The sequence below is a fragment of the Rhinolophus ferrumequinum genome, chromosome 26, assembly GCF_004115265.2.
Source record: "Rhinolophus ferrumequinum isolate MPI-CBG mRhiFer1 chromosome 26, mRhiFer1_v1.p, whole genome shotgun sequence".
In the NCBI taxonomy this organism is placed as follows: domain Eukaryota; kingdom Metazoa; phylum Chordata; class Mammalia; order Chiroptera; family Rhinolophidae; genus Rhinolophus; species Rhinolophus ferrumequinum.
Window position 1 is genome coordinate 12,288,237 of NC_046309.1, and position 27,083 is coordinate 12,315,319.

General features: G+C 48.0%; 2 protein-coding genes and 1 long non-coding RNA gene across 4 annotated transcripts in view; 2 read left to right on the forward strand and 1 right to left on the reverse strand.

The window, feature by feature from the left end:
- The first annotated feature begins 1,150 nt into the window (after nt 1-1,150).
- Nucleotides 1,151-17,897, forward strand: FAM180A (family with sequence similarity 180 member A). The gene is made up of 3 exons (XM_033098768.1): nt 1,151-1,414; nt 11,359-11,459; nt 12,970-17,897. The coding sequence occupies exons 1-3, from the start codon at nt 1,339-1,341 to the stop codon at nt 13,312-13,314; spliced, it is 522 nt and encodes a 173-aa protein (XP_032954659.1). The 5' UTR covers nt 1,151-1,338; the 3' UTR covers nt 13,315-17,897.
- LOC117018056 (uncharacterized) lies at nt 5,401-10,468 on the reverse strand. The gene is made up of 3 exons (XR_004422167.1): nt 9,127-10,468; nt 8,261-8,322; nt 5,401-7,545 (listed from the first exon to the last, which is right to left on the reverse strand). It is a non-coding gene; the product is annotated as an uncharacterized LOC117018056 (long non-coding RNA).
- Nucleotides 17,898-18,074: 177 nt separating the features above from the next.
- Nucleotides 18,075-27,083, forward strand: part of SLC13A4 (solute carrier family 13 member 4) — a 37,565-nt gene continuing 28,556 nt past the window's right edge. For both annotated transcript variants that reach the window (XM_033098766.1, XM_033098767.1), the window contains exons 1-2: nt 18,075-18,871; nt 24,170-24,298. In XM_033098766.1, the coding sequence (XP_032954657.1) occupies nt 18,773-18,871; nt 24,170-24,298 (228 nt within the window). In that variant the 5' untranslated portion in view covers nt 18,075-18,772. The remainder of the gene's footprint in view (nt 18,872-24,169; nt 24,299-27,083) is intronic.

Below are 27,083 nucleotides of genomic sequence, written 5' to 3' on the forward strand. Positions count from 1 at the left end.
CTTGGAACAAATTAACATCCACCAGCTATTACTGATATTCGTGAAATTAATCGTTTTCAAACGTTATAGTCAAGTTTTGGGGGGTGTTTTTTTTTTCTTTTTTTCAAGCAACTACTTATAACAGATAAAAGAGTTCTGATTGAAGCAGAGGACATGCTAAGATCCCCTCTCAGTGGCCCATTTACCCTGGGTAACACGCCCACATGGTTAAACCATCCTTAAATGTCCTTCAAGCTTTAGCACGACACATCTGTAATTTCAGAGAAGGTAAGGAAGCAGTATTGGATAAGATCAAGGTGTCTATGGCAGCGCTTTTAAAATGATGTGGATCTTAAATGTGCTCCCACAAATGAGAATTGGTAATTATGTGACGTGATGGAGGTGTTAGCTAACACTGCGGTGATCATATTGCAACATATAAGTGCATTAAATCAACACATTTTACACCTTAAACTTGCACAATATTACACGCCAATTATATCACAATAAGAAAGACTTAATCGATTAATTAAATACCAAAAAAATTATCACAGAAAAACACTACCATTTTGCTTGGGAGAATCAAAGTGGTTTTATCCCAGGTCTAGACACAGTTTAGAAAGCAGGGTCTCATATGTGAATGGGGGAAAGGGTCACCTATGGGCCCCTGGGTCATCCCCTGCATATATTATACCTACACACTATGGCACGTCTCTAATTCTGATTTTCACAACCTGCCAACTCCCGATCCCTACAGACCCTGGGGACGGTTCTAGAACTGGCCGTAGGCACCCATGGTATTGCTAGGTCTAGCTCCAGGGAAGACATGACACTCAGCTCAGACACTACAAGGATTCTGCTGTCCTGCAGGCAATTTGGGGCTCCATCAGCCCGGCGTCTGCAAGGCAAGCCTCCCAGTTCCTCCTGCAGCCCTCGCCCTGGCTCTGGTATGTGTGTGTGGACAGGGAGAGCAGCCAGCTCTTCGTCGGGCTCTCTAACAAGTTCCACGAGTCTGTTTGTTAAAGAAAAATTCCAGTGGGTGCATCCAACACATGGAACTCAAGTACAGAAATTATATTTATCCGCCCCACTGCCAAGCCGATCACATGCCCCGTGAGTCACTCCAGATGTGCTCAAAAACAGTCTTCCTGTGGAAGCCCAGTGCCCCAATCCCAGAGAGAGTCAGAATAAGAGGTCCCAACTCCTGTCCCCCCAGGAGGCAGCCTCTGCCTCCATCTTCTGAGTTCTTGTGAAAAGAGAAGGTGGTAAGAACAGTACCATCTCCCTGGGAGGACCGTACGGGCATCCCTGTAGCTCCTGAGGACCCACTGGGTGCTTCTCACCTTTGTGGAGGAAAAGATGTGTTGGAAAACATTGCTGCTTCTGCTGTTGTGTTACGATGCTCAGGCTACTGTATCCCACAGGTGGAGCAGGGGTGAGTTGCTTTTTCTTTATTTGTTTGATGCTCATCATTCTTCTTTAAGTACCATTAGGAATTTGGGGTGGGGGAGTGTAGAAGGGAGAAGGAAATAAGAAGCCCCATATCCTCCTCCTATCTGGTCTCTGCCAATTGCTTTATGCCTCTTGACACGTTAGAAGGTGTTAGAAGGTGGTGGGGAAAATGACACTGAAAAAAAGTCAAAGCCACTGAGGGGACTTGGCAAGATGGGGAACAGAGATAGCATCCTTCTCTGACGTGCCAGACGTCATCTTTGCTTCATACCATGTGGACACACTCCCTTGAGTTTCCCCCAGCCCCAGGCGGCTGCAGCGGGACAGGGTGTGTGGAGAGCAGGTGCTCAGGTCTGACGCTCACGCGCTGGGGCTGTGGATGCAAGGGTGTTACCTGGGGAACCTGACAAGAGGCTCTGGGCCCGCACTGCACGGGATGGGGTCTCAACACTGCGGCCTGATCAGGAGTGGACACAAACTTCCAGCTGGTAGAGCTGGCCCAGTGGCGGGAGACGAAGGGTAATCCTTCAGCATCTTCGTGTCTGCCTGCCTGCCTGCCTGCCTGCCTGCCTGCCTGCCTGCCTGCCTGCCTGCCTGCGGCTCCCACCGGCTGGCCAGTCCACCTCCAAAAGGAAGGGGCCCAGCATGGTGTTGTCCCTCATGGCCGATGTCCTTTCCCTCGGGATGCAGCTCCCCACAGCCGGAATGTCATCTTTTCTCTCTGCCCTGGGACTGGCTCCAGGTGGCAGACCCTGACAGCACGTTCAGCCAGAGTATATCACTGTTAGGAAGTGAGGGACCAGTAGCGCTGACCACTCCGTGCCAATCTGAACTGAAATCCTCCCGCCTGCCGCCTGAAGTCAACTGAGGTCTCTCTCCCAGAAAAAACTGGAAAAATAAGTCAGGCTCATAGGTGTTTCTAGAGATCCAAAATAGGATGAAGACTGGCATGGAGGCGTAAGGATAAGCCTCCTGGTTCTCAAGGAGAGTGTCGGGAAAGGAAGGAACAGCCAAGTGGGAACAGAGTGTGCAGAGCATATGGATCTGAAACAGCGGGGAGGGGAGAGGGCCAAAGCCCCTGTGCTTACTTGGGGTTTTTTCCCCTCATTTTAAAGCCTGAGATTAGAGACTTGTTAGTTCTCTGAGTTGAGCTGTGAAATGATTGTTGCCCAGGGGCAAATAGTATTTTCCTTTATTTCTGGTAAGACCATTACACACACACACACACCTCCCTGCTCATCACGTGCACAAATTTTGGGGGTAACACTTGGAATCAGAGAGCAAAGAGATATTGGAGTTATGGTCTACCACTTACCCGTGTGTGATACCGGGGGTACTTAAGTTGCCTACAAAAAAGAGATGGTCATATCCACTCTTCCTAATGCACAGGCCATTAGAGAGCCGAATGAGATGGTCTGCTTTGTAACAAGGCTTGCAAACATCAGATAAAAACCAGCTACCCTGTAAGGAGCTCAGAGATTTGTTTCTGTCTCCATCCAGCTAGCTGTGTGATCTCTGGCAAGTCTGTGCAAGTCACAGACAGGTAGCATACTAACAGTAACAAAACTTACCTTCACTGTGTTGTTGTGAGAGTCAGAGTCAAAAATGTAAATAAAATGCTTTGTAAATGATGAGGTACTCTATACATGTTAGCCTCTTAAAAAATGAAAAAAAAAAATTCATTAAAGAAAAGCTTGACACTCTCAACAGAGGGTTCCAGAGCAGCACCCTGGGAGCAGCTGCTCGGGCCCCCACACCGTCCTCTTGGGAAGGACTCTTGGGAAAGACTTGGGAAGTTCTGCCCACAATAACAATCTAAATAAAGACCCAAAGCCAACACAGCTGAAAGAGACCAGGCTGAGGCAGCAACGTTAAGCGCTAGATTAGTCCTTCACGTCAGTGTTCGGTCAACAAATGATATGGAGTCCCTCCAACCATCATCAAAACTCTTCCACATAGTTGTTTTCATTTTTGACATTTTTTTTCTGATTATAGAAAAGAATACACGATTGCCATCTTTTTTTTTTTTAAGACGGAATGGGAGTCACACCCAAATTTAAAAAAAAAAATTTCCAAATATACTTACTGTTTGTTCCTTTCACCTTCATCCTTACCCTACTCCCAACCCCACCCGAAATCCAGGCCTAATTTCGAAGAATTCCTTTTGGAAATAGTCTGAGGGTGACTATTTCCACCGCATACGCCAGCCCCAGCTCCCACCCTCCACCCCCCACTCTGCCCGCCCAAGTGTGGAAATGTAGAAATAAACCCAAAGGGAATACACCCTGCTGTAGGACATCCCTTTTCCTACCGGTCCCGCTCGCAGCCTCTCTGTAAGAAGCGCTGTCTAGGATTCCGCCCTGGGAGGTAGTTTTTCCACACCAGGATCACTGCTCCAGCCCCACCAACCTGAGTAAGACCGAATGACTCACCTGTGGTTAGCATGGCCAGCGGGGAACAGGACACACCTGGACCAAATCCATGCCCACCTCCGCTCCTGCCAGAGCAACCCTTGAGCGGGCTGGGGGGATAGACTAGCCAGTCTTTTAAAAAATATCTATGTATTAATTACTATATAAATATCTATGTTTTTGTTAAATACATATAAATCATTTCTTTTTAAAGCAGTTTAATAGGGGAGGGTAGCCCTTCAGTTATGTGGTGGAATTTATGTCATTTTCAGGTGTCCGTCTGAGTGTTGTGTGCGTTTTCAGTCCTGAGTGTTCCATAAAGGCCTATGGTCAGTGTTCAGTGAGTGTGACAGACTAACTGGTGTAGCATGACGGAGTACACCATGTGGAACCACCTCGCTCACTCCATGAGGCAGGTGTTACATATTTTGACCACTTCCAGGTAAGAAAACTGCAGTTAGGGAGGAAATTCATGTGCCCCAGGTCACGCAGCCAGCAGCAAGGAGAGAGCTGGATTTCGATGGCCCCCACCCCCAGAGTGGTATCAGAGTCCCACTGTCATTCATCCCTTCCAGGGGCTCCTGTGCTCCCAGCAGCCCCGAGCTCCCCCTGGGTGGTGGGACATTTTGGCCAAGGGGAGCTGACACATAGCAGCCGTTTCAGAAGCACTCCCTTTGGACCCCAGCGCTCCAGGCCAAGCTCCTGGCTTGCTCACAATATCACAGTGTTTCTTGAAGGGTTGGCCCAGGAACAAAAAAGTAAATGACACCAGTAGGATCTGGCAAAAGATCTTTTATAAATGAGAGCTTTTCCTTTCCACACCCACTGGCGTTTCCATAGAGTTGCTTCAACTGATTCATTAAAAATATGGTTGTATTTGGGCTTGACTTGGTCTGCAGTTGGGATCCTTTCCAACAAGCTCTTTGGGAGAAATACTGTGCACAGCTCAGTGAAAACCATGGTTTACCTTAATACCGCTCTGTCATAGCGACCGTATTGGGGGATGGGCGGGAAGAAGAGATTTTTATCCCAGATTATAAAAAGCCAAAGAGAAGCTCAGGCTCAAAGTAAAAATAGGCTTCTCTGTGTAGGGAGACTTCTGCCTATATGTCTGGGCAAGAAAGCTTGGAGGGGTGAAGACTTGGGGGACACAGGGGCCAACCTTGACTGAGATGATGAAAAGCAGCTTCTCCCAAGCCAGAACTCCTTGGAGATGAAGGGAGGGCATGATGGAGACAGGAAACAACTTTCTGATAATTCACCGGGACCGGTAACCTCAAATAAGTTCTAGAATCAGTCTGTCAGAAAGAGAAGGAATTAGTGAAGTACTCTGTTAGAAAAGAACGGAGTTTAGTGATAAAGGTAGTTAAAGTGTTTCTGTGGGGTCATTTATTCATTCAACAAACCGTCATGGACAGAATGCTAAGCATTGGGAATACAGCAGTAAACAAAAGGGACATCCCATGCCTTGTAAAGCTGACGTTCTAGTGAGGGGAAATGGACAACAAACACATATAGAAATAAAACATCTGGATTGTTGGGTGGCAATAATATTGGGACGGGTTAGAGGGTATCAAGGATTATAATTTTAAATACGGCAGTCAGGGAGGGCCTCCCTGAGGAGGCGACTAAAGACCTGAAGCAAACATGCGAGTGAGCGATGCAGTTTCTGGGAGAGAGTATTGCAGGCAGAAGGAACAGAAGCGCAAAGGCCTGTGGCAGGAGCACACCTGGGGTGCTCGAAGAGCAGCGAGGAGGCGTGTGGCTGGAGCAGCCATGAGCCAGGGGAGAGCAGCAGACGAGTTCAGGGACATAGGGAGAAGTCAGGTCATGCAGCACCGAGGGCCCATTTGAAAATCTGGCTTTTGCTCTGCGTGAGATGGAAAGCCATCGAGGGTTATGGGCTGAGGAGGGACATCACCTGACCTATGTTTGTGCAGAATCGCTTTAGGTGCTGTGTTAAGAACAGAAGGAGGATGGAAGCCAAAGATGGGAGCAGAGACGCCAGTAGGACAGGTGATGAGGACTTGGACCAGGGGACTAGCAAGCAGGGATGAGACAAGAAGCAGCCAGGTTCCGGATAGATTTTGAAGGCAGTGCCAACAAGACGTGCTGATTAGTGGGATGTGAAAGGAAAAGTCAAGCGTGACTCCGAGGTCTTTGGCCTGAGCCACTGAGAGAGATGGGAAGACGGCAGACAAAGCAGGAAATGTGTGTGTAGGTGCATGTGTGTTGGGGGTTGGGTTGGGGATCAGGAGAGATACCTGTCACCCATCTGAAAGGAGATTCCTGTAAGGCGATTAGATATATAAAAGTCTGACCTGAAAATGTAGAGTTGAAAGTCAGTAGGGAAGTGAGGGCAGCTGAATAGAGAGAGCCCAAGATGAGAGCTGGACTCTGCAATCTGAAGAGCGAGGAGAGAAGGAAGAGCTGCCAGCCAGGAGGGATTGTTTTTAAAACAGAAGACGTAACATGTTTTCTCGCTGACAGGAGAGATCCAGTAGAAAAGTAAAAATGAAGGATGCCGGAGAGAAAGGGGGAGAGGTGAGCATTATTTTTACTGGAGGCCGTGCACACGTGGGAAAGGTGGCTCGAGACAGGAGGACGGACACAATAACAGAAGAAGTCGGTGCATTTGGGCAAGAGGCAGGTAACTGGTTAAAGGAGGAAGGAAAAGGTGTGAAACTGAGTAGGAGGCCTCAGGAAATGGGGGTAATGTTTGGGCAGCATGTCAGGGCCCGTGTGAGAATAACAATCGGAATTTCGAGGGCGACCACTTAACATGACGGTTGTAGGTTCCTCCAGCCACATGCAGGTGCACCAGTGCAGGTGTGGAACAGGTAAGGAGATGGATAGTGGTTCTGCCAAGTGATTGCAAAGGAACAAAGAGGGACCAAAGGAGGTGAGGCTATGTACGAGACAGTGACCATAGAGTTGGAGTCATTTGAACTTGCATGTCACAGTATAAGTCAAAGGTAGAGAATTTTTTTTTGAAAACCACGCGTGATTCATTTAAGAGTATGTTCTGTACCATATGCATTCACAGTTCAGAACATCATCCTGCCTGTAGTTATTCAAAACTGAGGAACGCCCAGTCTTTGGGCAGATGTGCCCACAAAAGGATAGCACTACTCACCCTACACCCTATTGGTGAGATGGGTTCTGGAGCCTAGGAGATCCAGATTTTAATTTCAATCCTATAACAAGAAACTTGGGTGGCAGAGGGCAAGTTCCTTCCCCTCCAAGTCTTTTCATCTCTACGTTGGGATGTGAATATTGACCTGACAAGGTGCATACGGAAAGCACCAAGCACGAGGACAGGCATGCACGGCGCTCATGAGCTGCTGTTATGTCTGAGCTCCACGTTTACACAGCTGTGGTCTGAGGTCCACATATGTCTCTCGACAGAAAACATGGGAACATGCTGTAACACATGATTGCTGCGTCTCTGGAGCCAACGTCTGGACTGACTCAGCGCATGTCGCATGACCTTTCCCAAGTGAATCATTTGTTCTATGCTGGTCAGTCCAATGCATCATAAACACTCCAGTTCTCCAGAAGGCTCATCGGTCTAGGAAGTGGAGGAGGGGAGAGGCCAGCAGGCCTTCACACAGGGAGACGTGCGAGTCTCTGGTGTTCCCTGGTCACGCTGAGTGGTTCTCGTGGGCGCATTCACATCCTGAAGAAATAGCTGGAGAGTGGGCTGGGTGTGTAGCATTGAGTGGAGAAGAAAGAAACAAATCGGCCCAGTTGTACAGCAAAAAATGACACAGTCCGTGATTTTGGACAAAACTGCCCGGCAGCTTCTTGCCTGAGGCTCAGTGCTCAGGTGGCACATAGGAGGGCACGGGGTCTCTGGTCTCCCCAGCCCACTCCCCTGTCCCTCCTCCCTCAGAGAAGCCGCTTTTGCTAATGGCCCACCAGCCGGGAGCACTCAGGTCTCCCTCCTATGAGACGTGCAAAGACAATGCTGCCCAAAGCAGTGTACCAGTCAGAGAGTGAGGAGGAAGCCAAACGTAAAATGACCTCCATAAATTAGGGAGATGAGATGGAAGGGAAAGGAAGAAAGACCAGCAAAGCACAAATGCAAGAGTCCCGAGGGATGTTTTGTCTTGTTGTTGCTTTTTTTAATACCTGGTTTATTTTTGAAAACATTCCAAACTATATATTATTGAACCTGCACTCAGAGCCCAGCTTTATGCAGACCTGGAGGGGAAGCAGAGGAAGCATGAAGCCCATTTGCTTCCTCCAGCAGCTGGCCATCACCGGCAAGAGGTGAAATGTGTAGAGTGGATGCAGAAAGCATAAGGAGATAGGGAAGGAAAACAGCGTCCAGTGGGGGAAAGGCTTCCTGGGGGAACGGGGCCGTTTCTCTCATCAAGCGAGAGCAAGTCTAATTTAAAGCTTTACACACAAACCTCTTGTTGCCGGTCAACTCTTGTTTCGGCTATTTGCATTTCTGGCAGGGCCCAGGCTTCTCCTTTATGGACAAAAACATGTGGAGTGACTGCACGGTTAACTTTTTACCCAAATGTTCTGACACGGAGCAGACATAACTTACCTCTCAGCCACCATCTGCAGCATCTCCAGCAGAGATGAGTTTATGCTCTCCAGGCCTCGTCCCTTTCCTAGGGAGTCAGACCTGGGCAGCCGCTGAGATGTCCGCCCAGAGCTGGCTGCACTTGCACAGCCCAAGGGGGTATAAAGGCCCCTGCCTGACACGCTGTCAAGTAGCTACAGTAATGTGAGGGGTACCTGCAGAACATAGGGGCAGTGGGGGTCGGGGTGGGACAAGGGAGGGGTCCATCTTTCTGATTCCTGTGCTCCCACACATACTTTCTGAAGCAATCATCTGTCCCCTAGCCTAGAGGCTGAAGCTATTTCTAACAATCTTCCCCAAACTGTTATCGTTTTAAAAAGCATGAGAACAAGGGCCATTGGAAACAATAATGTTTCTATTATTAAACTCAGCTTTGATTCAGGAAGCGTTTTTTCTTCCCAGCTCTGTGAGACTAGGGGTCCACCTGGGTGAGCATGTTACAGGAGCTGTTCGCAGGGGACAGGTGAGTGAAGAAAGTGCAGGTCCAGCTGTCAGTAATTTCCCTCCCGGGACGCAGCCACCTGACGTCTGAGGTGAAGGCAGCGGAAAGGGTTCGTGCCCAGGATATTCATCCCCTCCGAGCCCCTTCACCTGCAGGAGTGCTCGTTTCTTTTCGGGGAACAAAACCTTTAATTTCACAATAAGAGAGAAATTCTGGAAGAAGAAGTAAAGAAGTAAACTTACTCTCAGATTGCATCTTGAGAAGGGGGTTCGTCCACCTTTCATGGTAGGAGAAAGAAACAGGTCACATCTTGGTCTGGGACCAGTTCTGGTCTTGGTGTCATCTCCCACCGAGGACAAAGCAGAGTCCAAGGACACACCCTCTTTGTGTCTCTCCTCGTTTGCCTTGGTCTCTTCAGAGGACCCCGGAAGGCCGAGATGGGAGTGAGCTTTGCATTGTGGCACCATCTGCTTGGCTGTGGAGCTGGATAGCCCAGTGGTTATCAACCTTGCCTGCCCCTTACAATCACCTGGGAGGTCTAAATATTCCTACATCCACCCCAGAGATGCCCATGAACTGGCCTGGGAGGTGGCCTTGGGCACTTGGGCTTTTTAAACCTCCCAAGTGATTTCTCATGTACAGTCAAGGTTGAGAGCCCCTGGGCTAACGGACGAGTGGCCACGCAGCCACCTTGTCAAGTAGCCTCAGGTCAAGCGCACTCTGCCTTGACCTTGACAATGGCAACCTTGGCTGCCATTAGAAGCACCTAGAAAGCTTTTAAAAATCTGACTGTCCCAGTCGCACCCTAGTTCAATTAAATCAGAACCTCTGGAGCTGGAACTCAGGCGTCAGTGTTATTGAAAGCCCCTCGGGTGGTTCTAATGTGCGGTCGACGTTGCAAACCCACAGAACAAGAGACACCTCACTCCCGAGCTCCACCTGAAACTAAAGGCAGAGGCAATCAGTGAACAGAGGCAAAGGCCTTCTCGAGCCCTAAAATCTATGATTCTGGGGGAAATTGGCATTTTTCCAGTAAAGAGAACAAATTCTGCTAAAATGCTGGGCTAGGAAATACTGCTCTGGATTCATAGGCACCTTCTCCACATTGGTGTGGGGAAGCAGAGCTGCTCACTCCCCCCGCTAGTGGACCACGGCCTCCTTCAGCACGTGGAGTTGGTCAGCCAACACCTGGAAGCCTGCCAGGCTCTGCTGGGGGTGCAGAAACCTAAACCATATTTATCCTAGCCCCTGAGGAACTTGCGGTATAGATAATAAATGAGTACAGAGAAAGCAACATTATAGCAACACTCCACCCAACCAGCTCCTTCCAGGAAGTGGGAGATCCCTACCAGTGAGCTTTTCGGCAAATGTCTTCATATTGAAGATGTTTCATTTTTATCAGGTTGGATAGAAAGCTTTCTAAAATGCTTCTGCAGCTCCCTGCCTTCTTTAACACTGGACATCGCTGGAGCCTTTCTTGATGGCCCCAGGGCACCATGACCAAGAAGCAGAGCTGTGGTGTATGGTTATGCAAATTTTGCATTGCACAACTCCAGGGGGCACTCCTTACCTCGAAATCTGATGGATTTTCAGTTAGTTGCCCAGTGTTCTGGGAGATCACAATCCAGGGTCTTCAAGAAGCTGTGCCTTTTTCTATCAGCGGGCAGCAGGCTCGCCAGTCATTTCTGCACAGTGCCCTGGAGGGGCTGCATGGGTGGGCAGCACTGTCTGCTCCCAGCCTGATGAGAGCCTGGAGAACTGCCATCTGTGATTATTCCTACATCCTATAATATAGTGTCTTCTCCTTTACTTGCCCTCAGTCAGGTCCTAATTCTTGCTACCTCCTTTACCAGAAGCAGCCCATCCATCTTCCTCCAGAGACCATTTCTCAATGCACCAGGGAGGAACAGCATTAACAAGTCATTGACTTTGTCCCAAATGCATTTCTAAGTCAGCCAGCCCTTGGGGGAAGCCCTGAGCTTAGCTCCACACACCCCTAGAGCCACACGTCCTGGTCTTCCTTCACTTTGCCGCCTGTGTCCAGATTCTCTGCAGCTATATTCCGAAGGGCTGGGGAATAGCCAGAAGTCTGATCCTCTGATTAAAAAGGTTGTCAATAAATATAAGGCAGCATTTCATACTGATAAAGTTGCTAAAATGGGCAGTACTATTAGGGAACCGTATTACCAGGGAACTAACTCACTTGTGCACATTTCCCCCACCAAAGAAGAAAAAAACTGTCTGGGTTTCTTACGAGAAGCCAGGTTTGAAATCACTGGTCTGAAATAGTCCCATCTGGCATGCCTGGGAGCTCTTCTGGGACACACCAGAGCTGTCTGTCACCTCTCCTGCTTTATGACTACCACCACTTCGAGTTCAGTCTCTTTCAAGACTGGTTGGCTGACCCAACGTTACCAGAGGGAGAAGGTCAGAGTGCGCACAGACCCTCGAGCTCACTCTTTTGTTTCTTGCAGCCGTCCTCTTCCCTGCTGCCCATCGGCCAAAGAGGTCCTCATCAATGCCCCTGAATCCCGTCCTGCAGAGCTCCCTGGAGGAAGTGGAACTGCTCTATGAGGTAGGCAGAGGTGAGAGTGGCCAATGTACATCACCCCTAAGGCACTGTAACTTTTCTGTTTTTTGAAGAAGTGACCTAAGCCCCTGAAAATGAGTGGCCTCTGCTGTCATGGGGACTGGCCGAGACTAGTGTGTGGAGGTCATTGAATCCTGCCCATATCCCTCGTCTCTCCTCTCCTTTCCCACATGCCATATGATGGCATTAGGAGTTAAGCGGAGGCAAAATTAGAGATTTAGGTTTGGTCCCCCGGTGCCACTCCCAGCACCCAAGCAGCAGAGTGGGCAGTAATCTCAAGCAACGGCTTCGAGGCCAAACGAGTCAGTAGTGTTCAGGCAATGCCAAGCCTGAACGGCTGTCTGGGTGGAGCCATGTCTCCAATAACCACATACCGTGACAGTCCAGTTTCTGACTGCCCCAAAGGCTCTCTTCCTCTGCCTCTCGCATCTCTGACACCCAGACCCCACTTCTCCTCCAAACCACAGGTAAATTTCCCAAGGCCGGCTTGGTTTGTTTCAGTGGTGAACTTCCAGGTTCGAGATCTGAGCGTTCGTACCGGCGCCGCCACCCATCAGCTACACGACCTTGTATAAGCCACCTGCCTCTCTGGGCCTGAATCTTCTCAACTAGGAAATGATGGACTACAATGATCTTGAAAATTCCCCTCCTGCCTTGACATGGCCTCTTACATCCTCCATGTTCTAGAACTATCTGGCTAAGAAAGAGGCAGCCTGCTGCAGCCAAGCAGTTGAACCAGAGGGGAGATTTCAAATCCTGCTTCTGGGAACACACTGGAAAATGCACAGCGTTTGCCAAATCTCGAACATGCGAGTCATGTGAACAGATCCGTTTTAGAAAAACAGCAGACAGTAGCCTGGAGATGGATTACAGTTGGGAGAAGTTGGAGACAGAGAGAAGAGTTAGAATCCTGAGTCCAAGAGATATTTATTAGGGTCCTGGCCCTGAGCAGAGAGTGCAAGTGGCAGGCCCACCCCTTCTCTTAAAGAACCAGTGAGAAATGAGGACAAATCTCTCTATCCCACTTAATTACTAGTACAATTCTCGGCATCCTTCAATCCCCAGCTTCTGCCTTAAAGTTATCCAAAATAGTCAGTTCATGCTTTCGATCGTTGGTGGGTGGGAGGGAGAAAAGGAAGGAGGGGTTGACCCAGCACGCTAGGAACAATAAGTAGTAAGTAAACAGTGGCTTTGTACCAGGCACAGTGTCAGATGATGTCCATATTTGTCTTATTTACTTCTCACAATATGCCAGTGATGTATTTCTGTTACTCATCATTTCACAGAGGAGGAAAAGAAGGCTCGGAGAAGTAACTAACCCATCCAGGGTGACACCGTTAGTGGGGAACTGGGGACTGGAACCTAGGTCTCTTGGATTCCAACGTTTTTTCCGCAGCCTCCTCCCTAAATGGACGTGCATTGACAATCAAAACAATGGTGTCCTCAACAATGCCCAAATGCTTCATGTCTCCCTTCCTCTCGCGTTTCTCACCAGTTCCTGCTAGGTGAACTTGAGATCAGCCCGGACCTAGAGATCTCCATCAAGGACGAGGAGCTCGCCTCCTTGCGGAAGGCTTCGGACTTCCGCGCCATCTGCAATGCCGTCATCCCCAAGCGCGTCCCTGACATCCGCAGGCTGAGCGCCACCCTCTCCAGCCATCCTGGCGTCCTCAAGAAAGAGGACTTTGAAAGGACAGCGCTGACCCTGGCCTACGCAGCCTACCGCACAGCCCTGTCCCAAGGGCATCAGAAGGACATCTGGGCCCAGTCCCTCCGTAGCCTCTTCCAGGCCCTGAGGCGTGACTTGATGCGGTCCTCAGGCTCCAGAGTGTCTCCCTGAGAGACGCCCGCACCAGCAGGGCCCAGCATACACACTAATCCAGAAATTCTTCATTTTCAGAGACCAGCAGCAAAACATGTGCCACCCACTCAGAGTAGCAGAGATAATTAAGCCCGATGCTCTTTGCCCCTTGTAGCTTCTTGACAAGCACACCTGATTCATGTCATACATAATGTGATGTAGGCTGGAAGAAAGGGCTGGAGTGGTCATTCAAGATGACTCCAGAGGCCGAACGGGTTGCCTGGTGACATGCAGAGTCTAAGATACGCTTCAACACTGAGTGCCTGCCACAAATACCCAAGAGTGAGGACAGAACTGGAGGAGACATCATAGAGGTTTGAGCATGGTGGGAAGATGGGGGACAGATTTCTTTGGTTCTAAGAGATCAGGGTGCGGGGTTGAATGAACATCTTTCTGAAGGTTCTGTAGTAAGAAAGAAGCTAGAGCCACAGCCAAATAAATACAGTGTTAGCCAAGGATATACTTCTCAACTTTTCCAAAAGTCGCTGAAAGGAATCAGTTAGAAAATCGGTAATTTGATGACCTATATGTCTTGACCCTTCTTATCTGAAGGCCGGTCTAAAACAGAGAAGAAACATGAAGGGGGGCGGGGGGCACAGAAATGCTACAAAAGTCATGCCTGTCTTTTGAGCAGAGAAAGCAAGCTAATGCAGAGAGGGTCACCTTAATGAGGAAGTGGTACCAACAGCCATGCCTTTCTATCCTAACACTAAAATTATGCAGCAGCATCAGAGAATGAAGTGCTCCAAATAAAATCCTAAATGATTTTCAGGTGACAGATTTTTTTGGCCCTTACAAATGCCAAGTTTTCATTTTAGCAGCATTGATTTGATATAGTTTGAAATTATACATACGAAATTCCTGAAGCTTTTATTTTGCATCTTTGAAACATTCTAAGGAAGGAGGTGGAAAACATAATCTCTAAGATGCCTGGACTTCTGAAATTTCCACAATCATTTCCCTAACTGTAAGATATTACAGAGAGGACGCCTGGACCTAAGGGGGCTGCTGGACTATTTGTACCAACACTGGAAAGTCCATGGCTTTGCTAATTGTGTATCTGGTCTGAGTTTTTCTGCTGCCTTCCTCACAGTCGGGCTATAAGAGGTGCATTTTCTTTATGACCGATATCACTTGCCCTTTATATTTTGTTCTTTCTTAGCTGCCATCACCTAAAAAACAAGATAGCTGGGCTTGTTATAATTTTATGTTAAATAAGAGTTAATAGGTGAAGTACCTGGGTTCTAATAAAGATCCCTCACCAGTCAGAGGTCTCTCCGGCTTCTCCTAGGTTTGCAGCTGGGTCCTGAAGCCAGGGTAGCAATGAATAGGTGAGGATGCATTGGGCTAAATTTGATTCTGAAATGAGTATTTAACAATTGCCATTCGATGATGACAAAAGCTGGTCTGGATTTCTGTAAAATCTTTGTAAAACTGAGCTTTGCCTAGCGGGAAGAGAAAAATAGAGCTTTGCATTCTAATGTTCTCAGGCTCAGAAGTTTAATAACTGACTCTCTTTCTTATTCCCTGATTATACTGTTCCTTTACCTCCCTCAAATGCAGACTGATATATGCTTTTTTGTTCAATTTTTGTCTTTCTAATACTGCGTGTTCTCTACGACATGTTCACTTTGCTCGTTGTTGGTGTCTCTGCTGCTCTATCTTTGGGTCTGATTCAGATTATCTTTGCATCCATTTGACATTTGCTCGCTCTATCTCTGCCAGCCCGCATTCATTCTCTGACGCACACTGGCTTTCGGTCTCCTTTGGGTATCACTGTCTGACTAAAACAAAGGTCGGTGTACAGGCAGGGTGGCGATTGCCCAGAAGGCAGATGAGCCTCACAATCTATCTTCACTCTCGGTACTTTCCCTTGATGTGGGTTGGGGAGGGGCGTCAGTAGAGGGCTCAGTCCCCACCACTCTATAAGAAATACCCTGGCCATCAGAGTCTTGCATCACACCCTGTGATTCCGCCCCATCAGAAGGGATCTCAGAGCTTCCCTTCAGTCACCAGCTGGGAAGACCCACCCTGGTAATTCCTGCTTCCCAGGCCATCATACACATGGCTGCTCCCGGGAGCAGGACATCCATGGTGGAAGGGTAGCTCCCAGACCAGTGACAGCAATGGTCATTCATTCACCCTGCAACAAAAAATTAAAGGCACTGTGCTTTTGTGCTCGTAAATCAGGGCGCATGTATGTGGCAATATATGACTGAAAAAAACAAAAACAAGGAAGGCATGACCTTTTTTAAAGACAAATAAAAATTTTATTTTCAGTAACTAGATGCTTAAAACACTATTTTAGTCTGAGTATAAATTGCTTACCCACAAAAAGTTTTATAACAATGGCTTCATTTACATGCAAAATCAAGTATTATGCTCATGACTGACACCCAAAAGCCTGACTCTTTGCCCAGTGAACAGGGAAGTAAAAAGACTGGACAGAAACAGAATCTTGCATTTTGCCTCATTAATACCACCACACTGTACATACCGCAATCACAACCAAGTCATATTTTATCATATTTACTCATAAACAGAATAAATTTGGGGTGTGACATTTGTAGTAGAAACTTGCCTGTGACTTATGGAACCAATTCTGCCATTTCTATACTGCTGGGAAATATGAGGATCTATAAATTCTGGAAGTTTCCTCTAGAGTTGGCATCCTCACAGCTACCTCTGATGTCACTCAAGAGACATTGAAAAACATCTCTGCGCTGAAACTTTCATTGCTCTGTCATCTCACCTTGAATCCAGCTAAGAGTATCACATACTGGTAAATCAATCAGAAGGTATTCCCACGGGTAAACTGGTCTAAAATCAAATGCTTGTTAAATGACTTTCTATGGTACCCCTTACTCTCCAAACCCATTTTAATGTCTGACTTTTTGTGTGTGTGGGAAAAAAGCACAACATGAATTTACCCTCTGAACTATTTTTAAGTGGACAGTACAATAATGTTGACTATATGCACATCGTTCTGTGTTCAGATCTCTTTTCATCTTGCAAAAATCGTAGCTATGGAACAACAACTCCTTTTTCCCCTCTCCCCCAGGCCCTGGCAACTGCCATCCACTTTCTGTTTCTAAGAATTTGACTACTTTAGATACCTCATATAAGTGGTATTTGTCTTACATTTCTTTAAGCCTTGTATTCTGGAAAATGTTTTCCTCATCTGAAAAAAATGGATAGAGTACTGAAGAAGAACTACTGGTCTTAATGTGTCATTCACCTTCCCTAATTTTATTTAACAAATATTCACTAATGGTGTAATAAATATGACATGATCGAGTTACTAGGCTCAGTGGAATCTTTTGTTATCTCAGATTTTCTCACCAAGGAATTTTGAAGTGGTTCATGGATTTAACGTAACGTTGATTTCCACAGTTATTTATTATTCATCCAGTCTCTTTTAATATTTGCCACCAAAACGTTGTACGTGCAGTATTATTCATGCTGAGTTTCAAAATCATCACAGAAATAAGGCCTGAATGTAGTAAAGACAGTAGCCAGTTTTTAACATGCATTTAAAGAGATAAGTCATCATAGCCCATCCTATGATGGCATGATAATTTCTAAGGGGACCTAGGATGTCCACGGCTGCAACTGCCTTAGAAGTCAAGAAGAACTGGTTTTCTAGAGTCCCTTCTCCAATTACTTTACATTTACCCTGGGGATCATTTCCAACTGGTATAGCTGTAGACCTTGGAACGCCATTCCTTGCATTCCGTAAATTCAAGAGAACCTGGGTTTCACAACCTTTAATTCTCCTCAGCCTCTCTCAGATCAAGGCAATGTTGCTGAAGACCACCACTTATGGAACATTTGGGGTTGTCTTTCTTTCTTTTCTTCCTTACCCCAAATCCACATGGCCTTTCTGAGAAAGGCTAACAGCATCTCCCTATCTATAAGCAGCAGAAAGTCGAGTCCAGCTGCTGGCAAGGGCCTGTCCCTGAACTTGTCAGTTTCTTCCTTGCCTTCCCACCTCCTCCTTGCAGCCCAGCCAAACGAAGCCTTCTGCTTCTTTTTTGGTAAAAAGCCTCTAAGAGAAGCATTTGAGCACCTACTCCAGCCAGAAAGACCACTGACGTCTGGGCTCCAAAGACCTCTGAAATGATATTGGCATCTAGACTTTTCCAGAGAGGCACAGCTGTCCTTCCAATTCTCCCTACAAAGGTCTGTGGTCTTTCTTACAAGCTGACACCCTCTGCTGACTCAGACGCTTTATCAAATTCTCTTTGCCACCAGGGAAGTTGGAAAGGTTTAATACTGTACACTCTGGGGAAAATTTCTCCAGAATTAACATTTTGTTTTCTCCCTGCCACCAGACCGACCCATCATCTTCCCAAGGGCTAGGGCCCTCCCAGAGAAAGCTCTGTGTCCTACAATCTGCAACGATAAAACTGTGCTTGGGGAAGTGGATTATGTTTACAATGATGGTCATCACTCCAGCCCCTAGAATGTTTGAAAAACAAAAATAAGCTTTGCAAGTTGCCTAAGTTCTGCAGAATCAGCAGGCCCCTGCTGGGACCAATCAAGAAGTGCCTTTGGAAGAGATACTGACTCATTCTTTCCAACGTGCTGATTGGCTGTGAGGGATGGGCGGGGCTACTGCCTCTGTCTGGCTTCCCATAGGTGAATGAAAGTTAAGGTGGGCCTCCAGATAGATTTTGTCCCGTGACAACTAGGAATGTCTTGGGGACTTTTTTTTTTCTGCTCCGGAGGCCCAGGCTCAAGGCAAATTATAAGTGGAAAATCAATTTGAAGGAAAGAAATTTGAACTAAGTTAAGGTGCCACGTCCTGGGAGAGAAGCCCAGGCCTATCTGAAGTCTGCATCCTCCGCTGACAAACTCAGGGGGGCTTGATTTAAGGAAGGGGGGGTACTAGATTTTTTTTTTAAGTGAAGGGGGTACAGTGAGTACAGGTAGGAAGTGAAACTGGTACTACTACCCAAAACAGGCCATCAGAGAAAGAAAAAAAGGATGGAGGGCAAAATGTACTCTCGGTATTTTTAATTTTGTAAAGCCTTTTAATGACTTCTTCAAGGCCGAACACCTGCAGCAGAGGTGTAATTCTGATTGATTAAGGGGGCTTTTGGTAAGCCCTAGAATGAAATTACTCCATTACTAATCCAGCAAAGAGGGGACCCACTATGTCCCGGTTTACCATCCTTTGCCGGTTCCTTTCTGCTGGGCATAAAACCATGCTCACCAATCCCACCTAAAACAGGAGACAAGGAGCCCGGCTTTTTGTGCAAGCAGGGGCTGTAACTGCCCTCCTGTTCTGCCCCAAGACGAAACAGGACTCTCGGCAGCCGAGGGAGGCGTAAGAAGTCTTTCTGGACCCATTGCGAGCATCGTGAGGAGCTAAGGCATTTATTGGGCCGACCAACCGGCCTCCGAGGGGGCCACGAGCGCACAGAGGTCCAGGATGGGCTTGCTGAAGGGCCTTCTCCGAGCAAGGAAACTGCTGCTGGTCATCTCGGTGCCACTCCTGCTGCTGCCTCTGCCCATGCTCCACTCCAGCAGCGTGAGTACTGGCCTGTCCCCTCCTGGGGCCGGGGGGTCAGGTGGGAGGTCAAGGAGGGGTGGTGGCTGGAGAGAAAGGGGTGTTTATGCAGTTCCTCTGTGCTTTTCTGTGCGTTTGAAGAAATGGAAGTGTTTTCCTTGAGGACGCTAAAGTACTTTCTTCCTAAAAACTGCCCTTTCCATCCCTCTATCTCGTTCCCAGTCTCCCATCCAATGCCCCCAGCCAGGAGTGAGGTTAGAGAGGCCACTGAGCTGCCTGATGTGTGTTCCACAAATCAGTGGCCAGGCTTCCCTAGCAGCAGGGATGGGCCCGTGGGCCGATAAGAAGAAGGACACCCAGCCTCCCGTAGTTGTCAGGGCTCAACATGTGACCATCTGTCTGTGAGAGCAAGTGGAGATGCGGGAAGGCCTCCCTTCGATGACAGTGAGGACAGGATGGGGAGGGAGGAGACTGGGGACGGCAGGACTGGGGTGGGGTGAAGTGGGGTGTGGCCCAGAGGGGCCTCTCCTGCACCCCAGTGGGAGAGCCTCGGGCTCTGATAACCAGGATTGGAACGTTCATCTCCAAAGTTCCCTCTGAACTTTGAACTGAAAACAGAGTTCAGCATCTCGGCTTGCGCTGGTCCCTGGCATAACGCCCTTTATTTGTATCCTCTGTGTTCTTGAAGGACAGACAGCAAATGACATGATTAAAAAAAAAGAAGCAAGAGCCCCCAACTCGAGACCATGACCGAATTTTTGACCGGGTTTGTGTGAGCAGAGAAGCCCCAGCTTTTGCTCGATACTCATCTTGCTTCTCACACCACCACTTGCCTCCCTTCCCTCCTTGCTCTCTCCTCTCCCTCTCTGCCCTCCTCCCTCTCCTCCTCCCTTCCCCTCCTTTTCTTCCTCCTCCTCCTCTTCCCCCTTTTCCTTCCCCTCCCCTCAGCGGCTTTAACCACCCCCCCCCCACTACCCTTGAGACTTGAAGAAAAATAAACTAAGGGAGCTTAATGGTGTTTGTGGGCGGGGAAGAGTGCCGTCCACACAGCGCCCTGAGTAACTTGGTAACCAAGATTAAGTTGTAAAGTTAAATAGAGGGGATTAGGAGGCTGCTTCTTAAAAACGAACTGGCTTCGATCTTTAGTAAAATAAACACCCCCAGAGCGCCAAGGAGACTCTGATTAAAACCGGGCTGGGATTAGCAGACAGTGATTACTGCTGACAGATTTCTTGGCCTATACACTACTCAATTTTCTGCTTCATCCAAATGAGCTGATTTTTTTTCATGTGTTTTTTTTTCCCTCAATACCAGATGGATTTCAGGGAATGCTAACGGAAGACTCACTGCCCTCTTCTCCATGGCAGTGTCAGGCACCCCCCTGTGAGCTCCTAAATTAGCCCCATCCTTGGGGACCCTGACTCTAGAGTGCAGTGTTCCCCACATTCCATTTTGGGACCCTGTCTTTGAGCTTCTTAGTTACCAATGGCTAGTGAGAAGTGGCCACAAAAATGAAAAGAAAAAAAAATTAGTGAAATTGGCAAAATAATCTATAAATTTGAGGGGAAAGGGACGTGGTGGGGGGAAAAGAGGAGAGGGAAGGAAGGACAGGGAGCCTATCCTCTTGTTTGCTTCTATCAATCATTTTTGAAGAGATTTTTAAAGCTGGACCTACAAAGACCAAAAAATAATGCCCTTTCTTGACCTAGCCCCTTCTTTCAGACCGAGTTCCACCCTAGGACAGGGTTTCTCAAGAGCCGAACTAGTGACACTTGGGGCCAGATAATTATTTGTGGTGGGGGGAGGGCTGTCCCATACATTGTTGGATGTTCAGCAGCATCCCTTTGGGTGCCAGTAGCACACATTTCCCCTGCCCACCCCCCAGTTGTGACAGCCAGCAATGCTTCCAGATATTATCAAAAATCTCCTGGGGGGCAAAATTGTCCCCAGTTGAGAACCAGTGCCTTAAGAAAATAGAAATACGGTACCTCAGAGCTTCCCAGTCAGTGCACATGGGTCAGTGGAGGGCAGATGTCTTGACCCCCATATCTCTTGGGACAGCTAGAAAAGCCTGGGTGGCTGATGCCCTCAGAACTGGACGGACGCAGCCTGTTTGCCACCTGCCCCAGCATGCCCTGCAAAGATGAGTTCTCTGTGTGTCACAGTGTCAACAAAAGCCCTGCTCTTCTTCCTCTGTGGTGATGTAAAAGCACCCTGAGGTGATCCGTGCCCGCAGTAGGCACAGACCAACCCGTAGGATGGCTCCCCCCCATTCCTCCTCCTGGCTTCAAACCTTTAGATTCTGATATTTAATCCTGAAGATTCCTAAATGGACTTGTCTGCTCGGGGCTGGAGCTGAGAGAAGTAACCTGGGCAGAAGCGCCTGGCCTCCAGTTCTGATGGTTCTTCAAAGTGACAGGCTACATTTTGGGAAGGGTTAGAATGACCCTTTTTCCTGCCCAGTGCTTTCAAACTAGGGGCCCAGACTCAGCTGACCATATTACAGAAGAAAAGCGTACAAGAGGGGGTGTGCGTAGCTAAGCCCTGCTTCAGTGTCCCCGGGGGGGATAAAAGTTACACCCAACCCCCAAGGTAAATTTCAAAAAGGCTTCCCGGTCATTTATGACAGCAGCGTCACAGACCACAAGCCCCTTTCAGTGAAGTTTGGATGGGATATCACTGGGGTGGCTGAACTCCATGGAAAAGGAGAGCAGAGGCATGCAGCTCTTACCGTGTTTCCCCGAAAATAAGGCCTAACCGGAAAATAAGCCCTAGCATGATTTTTCAGGATGACGTCCCCTGAAATATAAGCCCTAATGTGTCTTTTGGAGCAAACAACTTAATATAAGACCCGGTCTTATTTTCGGGGAAACACGGCAGTAGCAGTCAGGAAACTTCTGATATGGGGAAATGCTACTTTTGAACACTCTCCCTTATTTGTAAACAGGAGCAGAAAAACAATTGACAGCACTATCCCTGAAAGGCACTGTCTGAACACTTACCAGCCCCTACACACCAGCTGAACAGTGGCAGTGACAAGGGGCCTGGGATTCTCAGAATATTTTCTCCAGTAGATAAGAGACCTGTAAGGCCAGCAGAAGGGCCCAATTCACTTCAATCAACATAGACTGACTGATTGATTGATTGATTGAGCTACCCCCCAACACTGGCCAGATGTGGGGACACAAGACTCCTGCAATCAAACTTCGTAGAATATTTTGGGGTGTCTAAATATAAGCTTGCCTGTTGAATTTTGAGAAGGTCGAGAAGTGGCAAAAGGAAGTTTATGTAAATTCCACAAGTGAACTGAGTGAGAAATATATGGAAAGACCCTCTGATGGGAGTCTTTTGGTCTTTTTTCTGCTCTAAGGAAAGTCCAGATAACAATGATGGTAGGTTATCCTGTTCTCAATACTGATGGATGAAGGTGGCTTGGTGACTTCCTCCAGTAACCTATTCTAATTCTTAACAACAGTTACAATAAAAAAGTTTACTTTGGATTACCCAAATTCTCCTAATTCAAACCAAAATGGTGCCTGGTACAGGGAAAGTTTTTGGGTCTCGTTCTCAGTCTGTCTGTCTCCCTGTCTCCTCTCCCTTAACTAGTGGCCTTGTAATGACCAGGACAGGAAAAACTGAAGGTTCTCAGGAAGGTGTTAAGCACTTCTCAGTGAGGGACAGATATTCTGTCCCCTTTATCTTCAACTGGCGTTACGACCTGCCGTTCTGTCTCCTTCCCAGAAAATAGATGGGAATAAGTGGACGCAAGTGGGCTAAAGGGCTTTGAACTCCTTTAGGTAGTTTTATTTCCACAACAAAGGGTGTGTTTCTCTAAATTGCATTCTTTTCCAAGTGGAACCTTTTTATTTTTCCACTATTGATTCTGTTGTCTTATCAGCACTTTCAAAAAAATGTTAACTTCTCTCTGATCTTTTGGCCCCAGAGGAATTCTCAGTGGGAGCTACAGTCAACAACTGTTGGGGCCGGTTCCCACTTCTCAAGCCCTGAGCCTGTAGCCCATATCAGGGGAGAGCCGGTCCCATGCAGCCACGCTGGGTTAATCACTCCCGATGCCCCTCACTGATCATGGCGGCCCTTTGTAATTTTTGTGCAAGAGTGTGAGGACACATGTTCTGAACCCAGGGGAGAGATAAACAGAACAAGATTTGTCAGGTTCCTTGATCACCAGCCAGCCTCAGGGCAGGTCAGACCTGAGCCCAGATGGTTTAGAACTATGTATAAATTGAGAAACCCACAGCCAGCTTGGATCTTCTATACAGCAACCCTCCGAGCCCACTGTGAAGGCCCTTGGATGGCGACCTCTCCCTAAAGTAAGCCAGTGACTTTTCTCAACACCATGAGTCAGCGCCACGCCAGGCAACTGGCATTACTGGAAGCCAAAGTTAAGGAGGGCTGATTTTGTATAAGAATGCTGTACTAATTTATTCTTGGCACCCAGGGGTTGTGCCGCCAGCAAAGTGAGTGGCTGGGGAAACCACTGGTACATTTCCAGGCCTTCCCTCCAGTTGGCAGCACTCTATCCCTTTCGTCAGAAGATGCTCCCATGTGCTTTCCACCAAGCAGGTGGAATGGAGTCCCAGAGCAATGAGAGCCAGACACTGCTTAGGGCATTGGTTCTCCACCAGGGACCGTTTCCCCCCAAAGGGACATTTGGCAATGGCTAGAGACATTTCTGGTGGTCACTGTTGGGGAGGTGAAACTGACATCCAGCGGGTAGAGACCAGGGATGCTGCTATGTATCTTACAATGCACAGGACAGCCCTCGTAGCAAGGAATTAGCCAGCACCCAGTGGGCCGATCTCAGCGCGCACGTGACCAAATTACGCAGATCGATCCCTACCTTTATCTACCCCCAAGATCCTCTAGTGTGCCATCACCTTGACACCAAAATATCCTGGCCCAGTCCAAGCTAAAGCTGGGAACTCTGCCTGTAGTACAGTATATGATCGTGGCTCTGAACACGGCGGTTAGATTCGGTCCCCATTCTTCAGTGTCAGGAACCAGCCGAGCTGTGATGTCCTAACCGTCCCATGGCCACCCTGCTGCAAACCACTGCAAACCACAAGCCAAGCATCTGTTCGTCCAAGGAGCAGCCATTACGTCACACACCCATGGATGGGTCCCACACATATCCACCACACTCCCTGGCCAGGCGCGGCCTTGTACCAGCCAAGACTGGGTCCCAGTGCCCATGTCTGAGTCCGGGGGCCGCTGCTGCTGCCGCTGCCCTGGGTGTCATCTGGTTCTCAGTGGCAGTGGCTGTCCTGTGACTAAATGCCCTTTTCCCTCCCCTTCCAGGAGGCTGCATGTGCATACGTGCTGATCGTGACTGCTGTGTACTGGGTGTCTGAGGCGGTGCCTCTCGGAGCTGCAGCCCTGGTGCCCGCCTTCCTCTACCCATTCTTCGGAGTCCTCCGATCCAGCGAGGTCAGACCCCTTATGGCCCAGCCCCCTACTCGGGTCCCTGCCAGGCCAGTGACAGAGGGCTCCAGGTGAAGGGAGATGCACAGGCACTTGAGGACAAGGCTTTTTCACCCTCCGGAAAACCACTTAGCACCAAGCCTTTGCACGGGCTGTTCCGGACCCCGAGTTCCTGTCCTTCCACCCGTGACCCGTCTCTCTCAAACTGCCCCTTTCAGGAGTTTGCGAGGGTAGTATGACCGTGAGGAGACAAGACTGTCTGGACAAGGGTTAGGCATTGTTACCGCTGGGGCCAGAGACAAAAAGCACTGGGAAAGCCAGAGGGCAAGTTTTATCGTTTGAGGTGAAAACTCCTACCCCATCGGTCCGATAAAGTGGCTGTGGCTACTGATGATATTTAGCAATTGGGTTACAGGGAGCAGCTTGGGCCAAGCCTGCAGCACTCAGATGCGAGGGAAATGCTGTTAAGATAGAGGGCATGGGGTATTGCTCTTTGTGAGCTAGTTACCTTTGCAGACAGAGAAAATACCTGTTCCACCACCACCGGCCGGCCCCTGCACCAGCATGTGCCATGGCTCACCGGGAAAAGCTAGGCTGGGCATCAGCAGGAGCCCCTGTGCCAGATGCATCATCTACTTGTCACCCCCAAACACACCGTGTGCTTGCCCAGCCCCCTGCCGTGTCTCAGGCTGTTCTTCTACCTTGGAAAGTTCTCTCCGACTCCTTCAACCTTTAAAATCCAACCCAATTACCCTCTTCAGTGAAGTCTTTCCAAAGACCTTGGCTAAAAGTGTTGTTTCCTTCCCTTGGAGCCTATTTGATGTCTTCTTTAAATGAGCTACACCAGATACAAACTTTCGACAGATGTGTCCTTTCTTCACCAAGACCCAGGCCCTCTAGGATTTAAGAAGTCCCTGGCAGGTGTATGCGCAGGCCATCCTGTTAGCCCTTAGTTAGCGTTTCTTGATTGCAGTGTTTCTTGATGGTGTATCAATAGTGTACTTTCCATATGAAGGTATGCATGGGAATAAGATCAGTGTGACTCGGGGACTCTGGCTTTTGTCCCTCATGTTATTCACTCAACATTCAGAAAGATATTTTTTTCTGAGTTCTATATCTACCATGTGCAACATAGGACGTTATAGGGACCCTGAGGGTGACAAACATGAAACACGTACTGTCTGCCCTCTTGAATCTCACAGCTGAGGCCTCTGAGTTTCCCATTGTGGGCTAGATATGTGCCTATAAGTGGTTAATTTTTATGGTGACCTGTTGGTCAGCAGGTATTGTGAGTCTGCTACGTGCAAAGCTTAGACTGCCTTCTCTCTGGGGAACTCAGGTCCTGAAATGATAAAAATGACTTCTGACCTTGAGAAGTTTCTATTCCACTAGATAGAAAAAAACAGAAGACCCTCAGTTTCTGGCATTGCGGAGGATTTACACAACTCCCCACGAGGGAACGTTCTAGATAAATGAAATTTACCCTGTCAAGTGTCCAAACTTTATGTTGATCACTTTTTGATTCAAGTCTTTCTAAAGGGCTTTATAATTTCCCTGGTCTTTATGTTCAACAGAAGTTGTTGAACATAAATTAACTTTTTCTTTGGAGACTTCACAGTTTCCAGGGGGGAAAAAAAATTCTCAATCAGAGGAGCTAATGTGGGCTGGATGACAGCACAGTTGAGGAACTCGAGTGCTGGTTGAACAGCTGAACCTAAAGAAATTTGAGTAACACATTGGCGTCGGACTGGAGACAGAGCTCAGATGAAAACATAAAAGGCATGCTATCAGGTTTGCAGAGGACTCAAAGAGGCATGGGCTAGCGAACATATGGTGACAGAATCAATGTTCACAGGGTGAGACAATGAACTAAAGCTGACAAAAATAAAGTGTAATAAGGATGAATGTTAGCAGTCCGTGTGAAAAAGACCCTTGGCTTTTAGTGGAGTACGAACTCAGCATGAGTCATCTATCAGCTCACTGTGGCTGCCATCATTTCGAGCATTTACCATTTAGCAGGCGCTATGGGAGGTCCTTTACGTGTACTATACCATTTAATCCTCTGTAAAGTGGCTGTTATTTTTACCTTCCATTTACAGAGAAGGGAACTGAAGTTCAGAGAGGTTAAGTAACTTACTGGAGGTTACGCAGCTAGTAAGTCGTAGAACTTGAACCCAGGACTGTATGATCCCAGAATCTGTGCTCCTAACCACTGGTATATGTACTGAAATCTGCTGAATTAATAAACAAATGTGTCCAGAGCATCAGGTTCTGCATCGGGAGCTCATTCAGGGGTGGGTAGCCAAGATACCAAAAAGCGAGAACTAGAATGTCAGTTACGTGAGGAATGAAGAGAAGGCTCAAAAAGGGTGTGATTTCTGGCTTCTACAGGTCAACACACCAGGCTCACAGGTCAAACCTGAACCCAAGAGTCAAAGTGCCATGAGGGAGATTCCCTCTCAGGATGAGGGAAGATTGAAAGGGGCTGCCATGTGTGGTCCTGGTGTGCCCATCCCTGTAGGTACAATCCAGGCGACCCTGTCAGGGATGCTGGATGTCGGCTCTTGGAAGAGGGGTTGAAATCTCAGGACCCTTTGACTTCAGGATTCTATGATTTTCTTGTGAACACCCAGCCAGGTCTTCACTCCACTGGTATTCAGACCTCAGTCCTGTATTTTAGATTTGTTTTTAGGCTTTGTTTCGTTTTGTTTTGTCTCCATTGTGACTTTCACTACTGTCATTATATCGGCTTCTAAAGCCCTCTAAGTCCTTCTAGTGTGTTGCCATATCC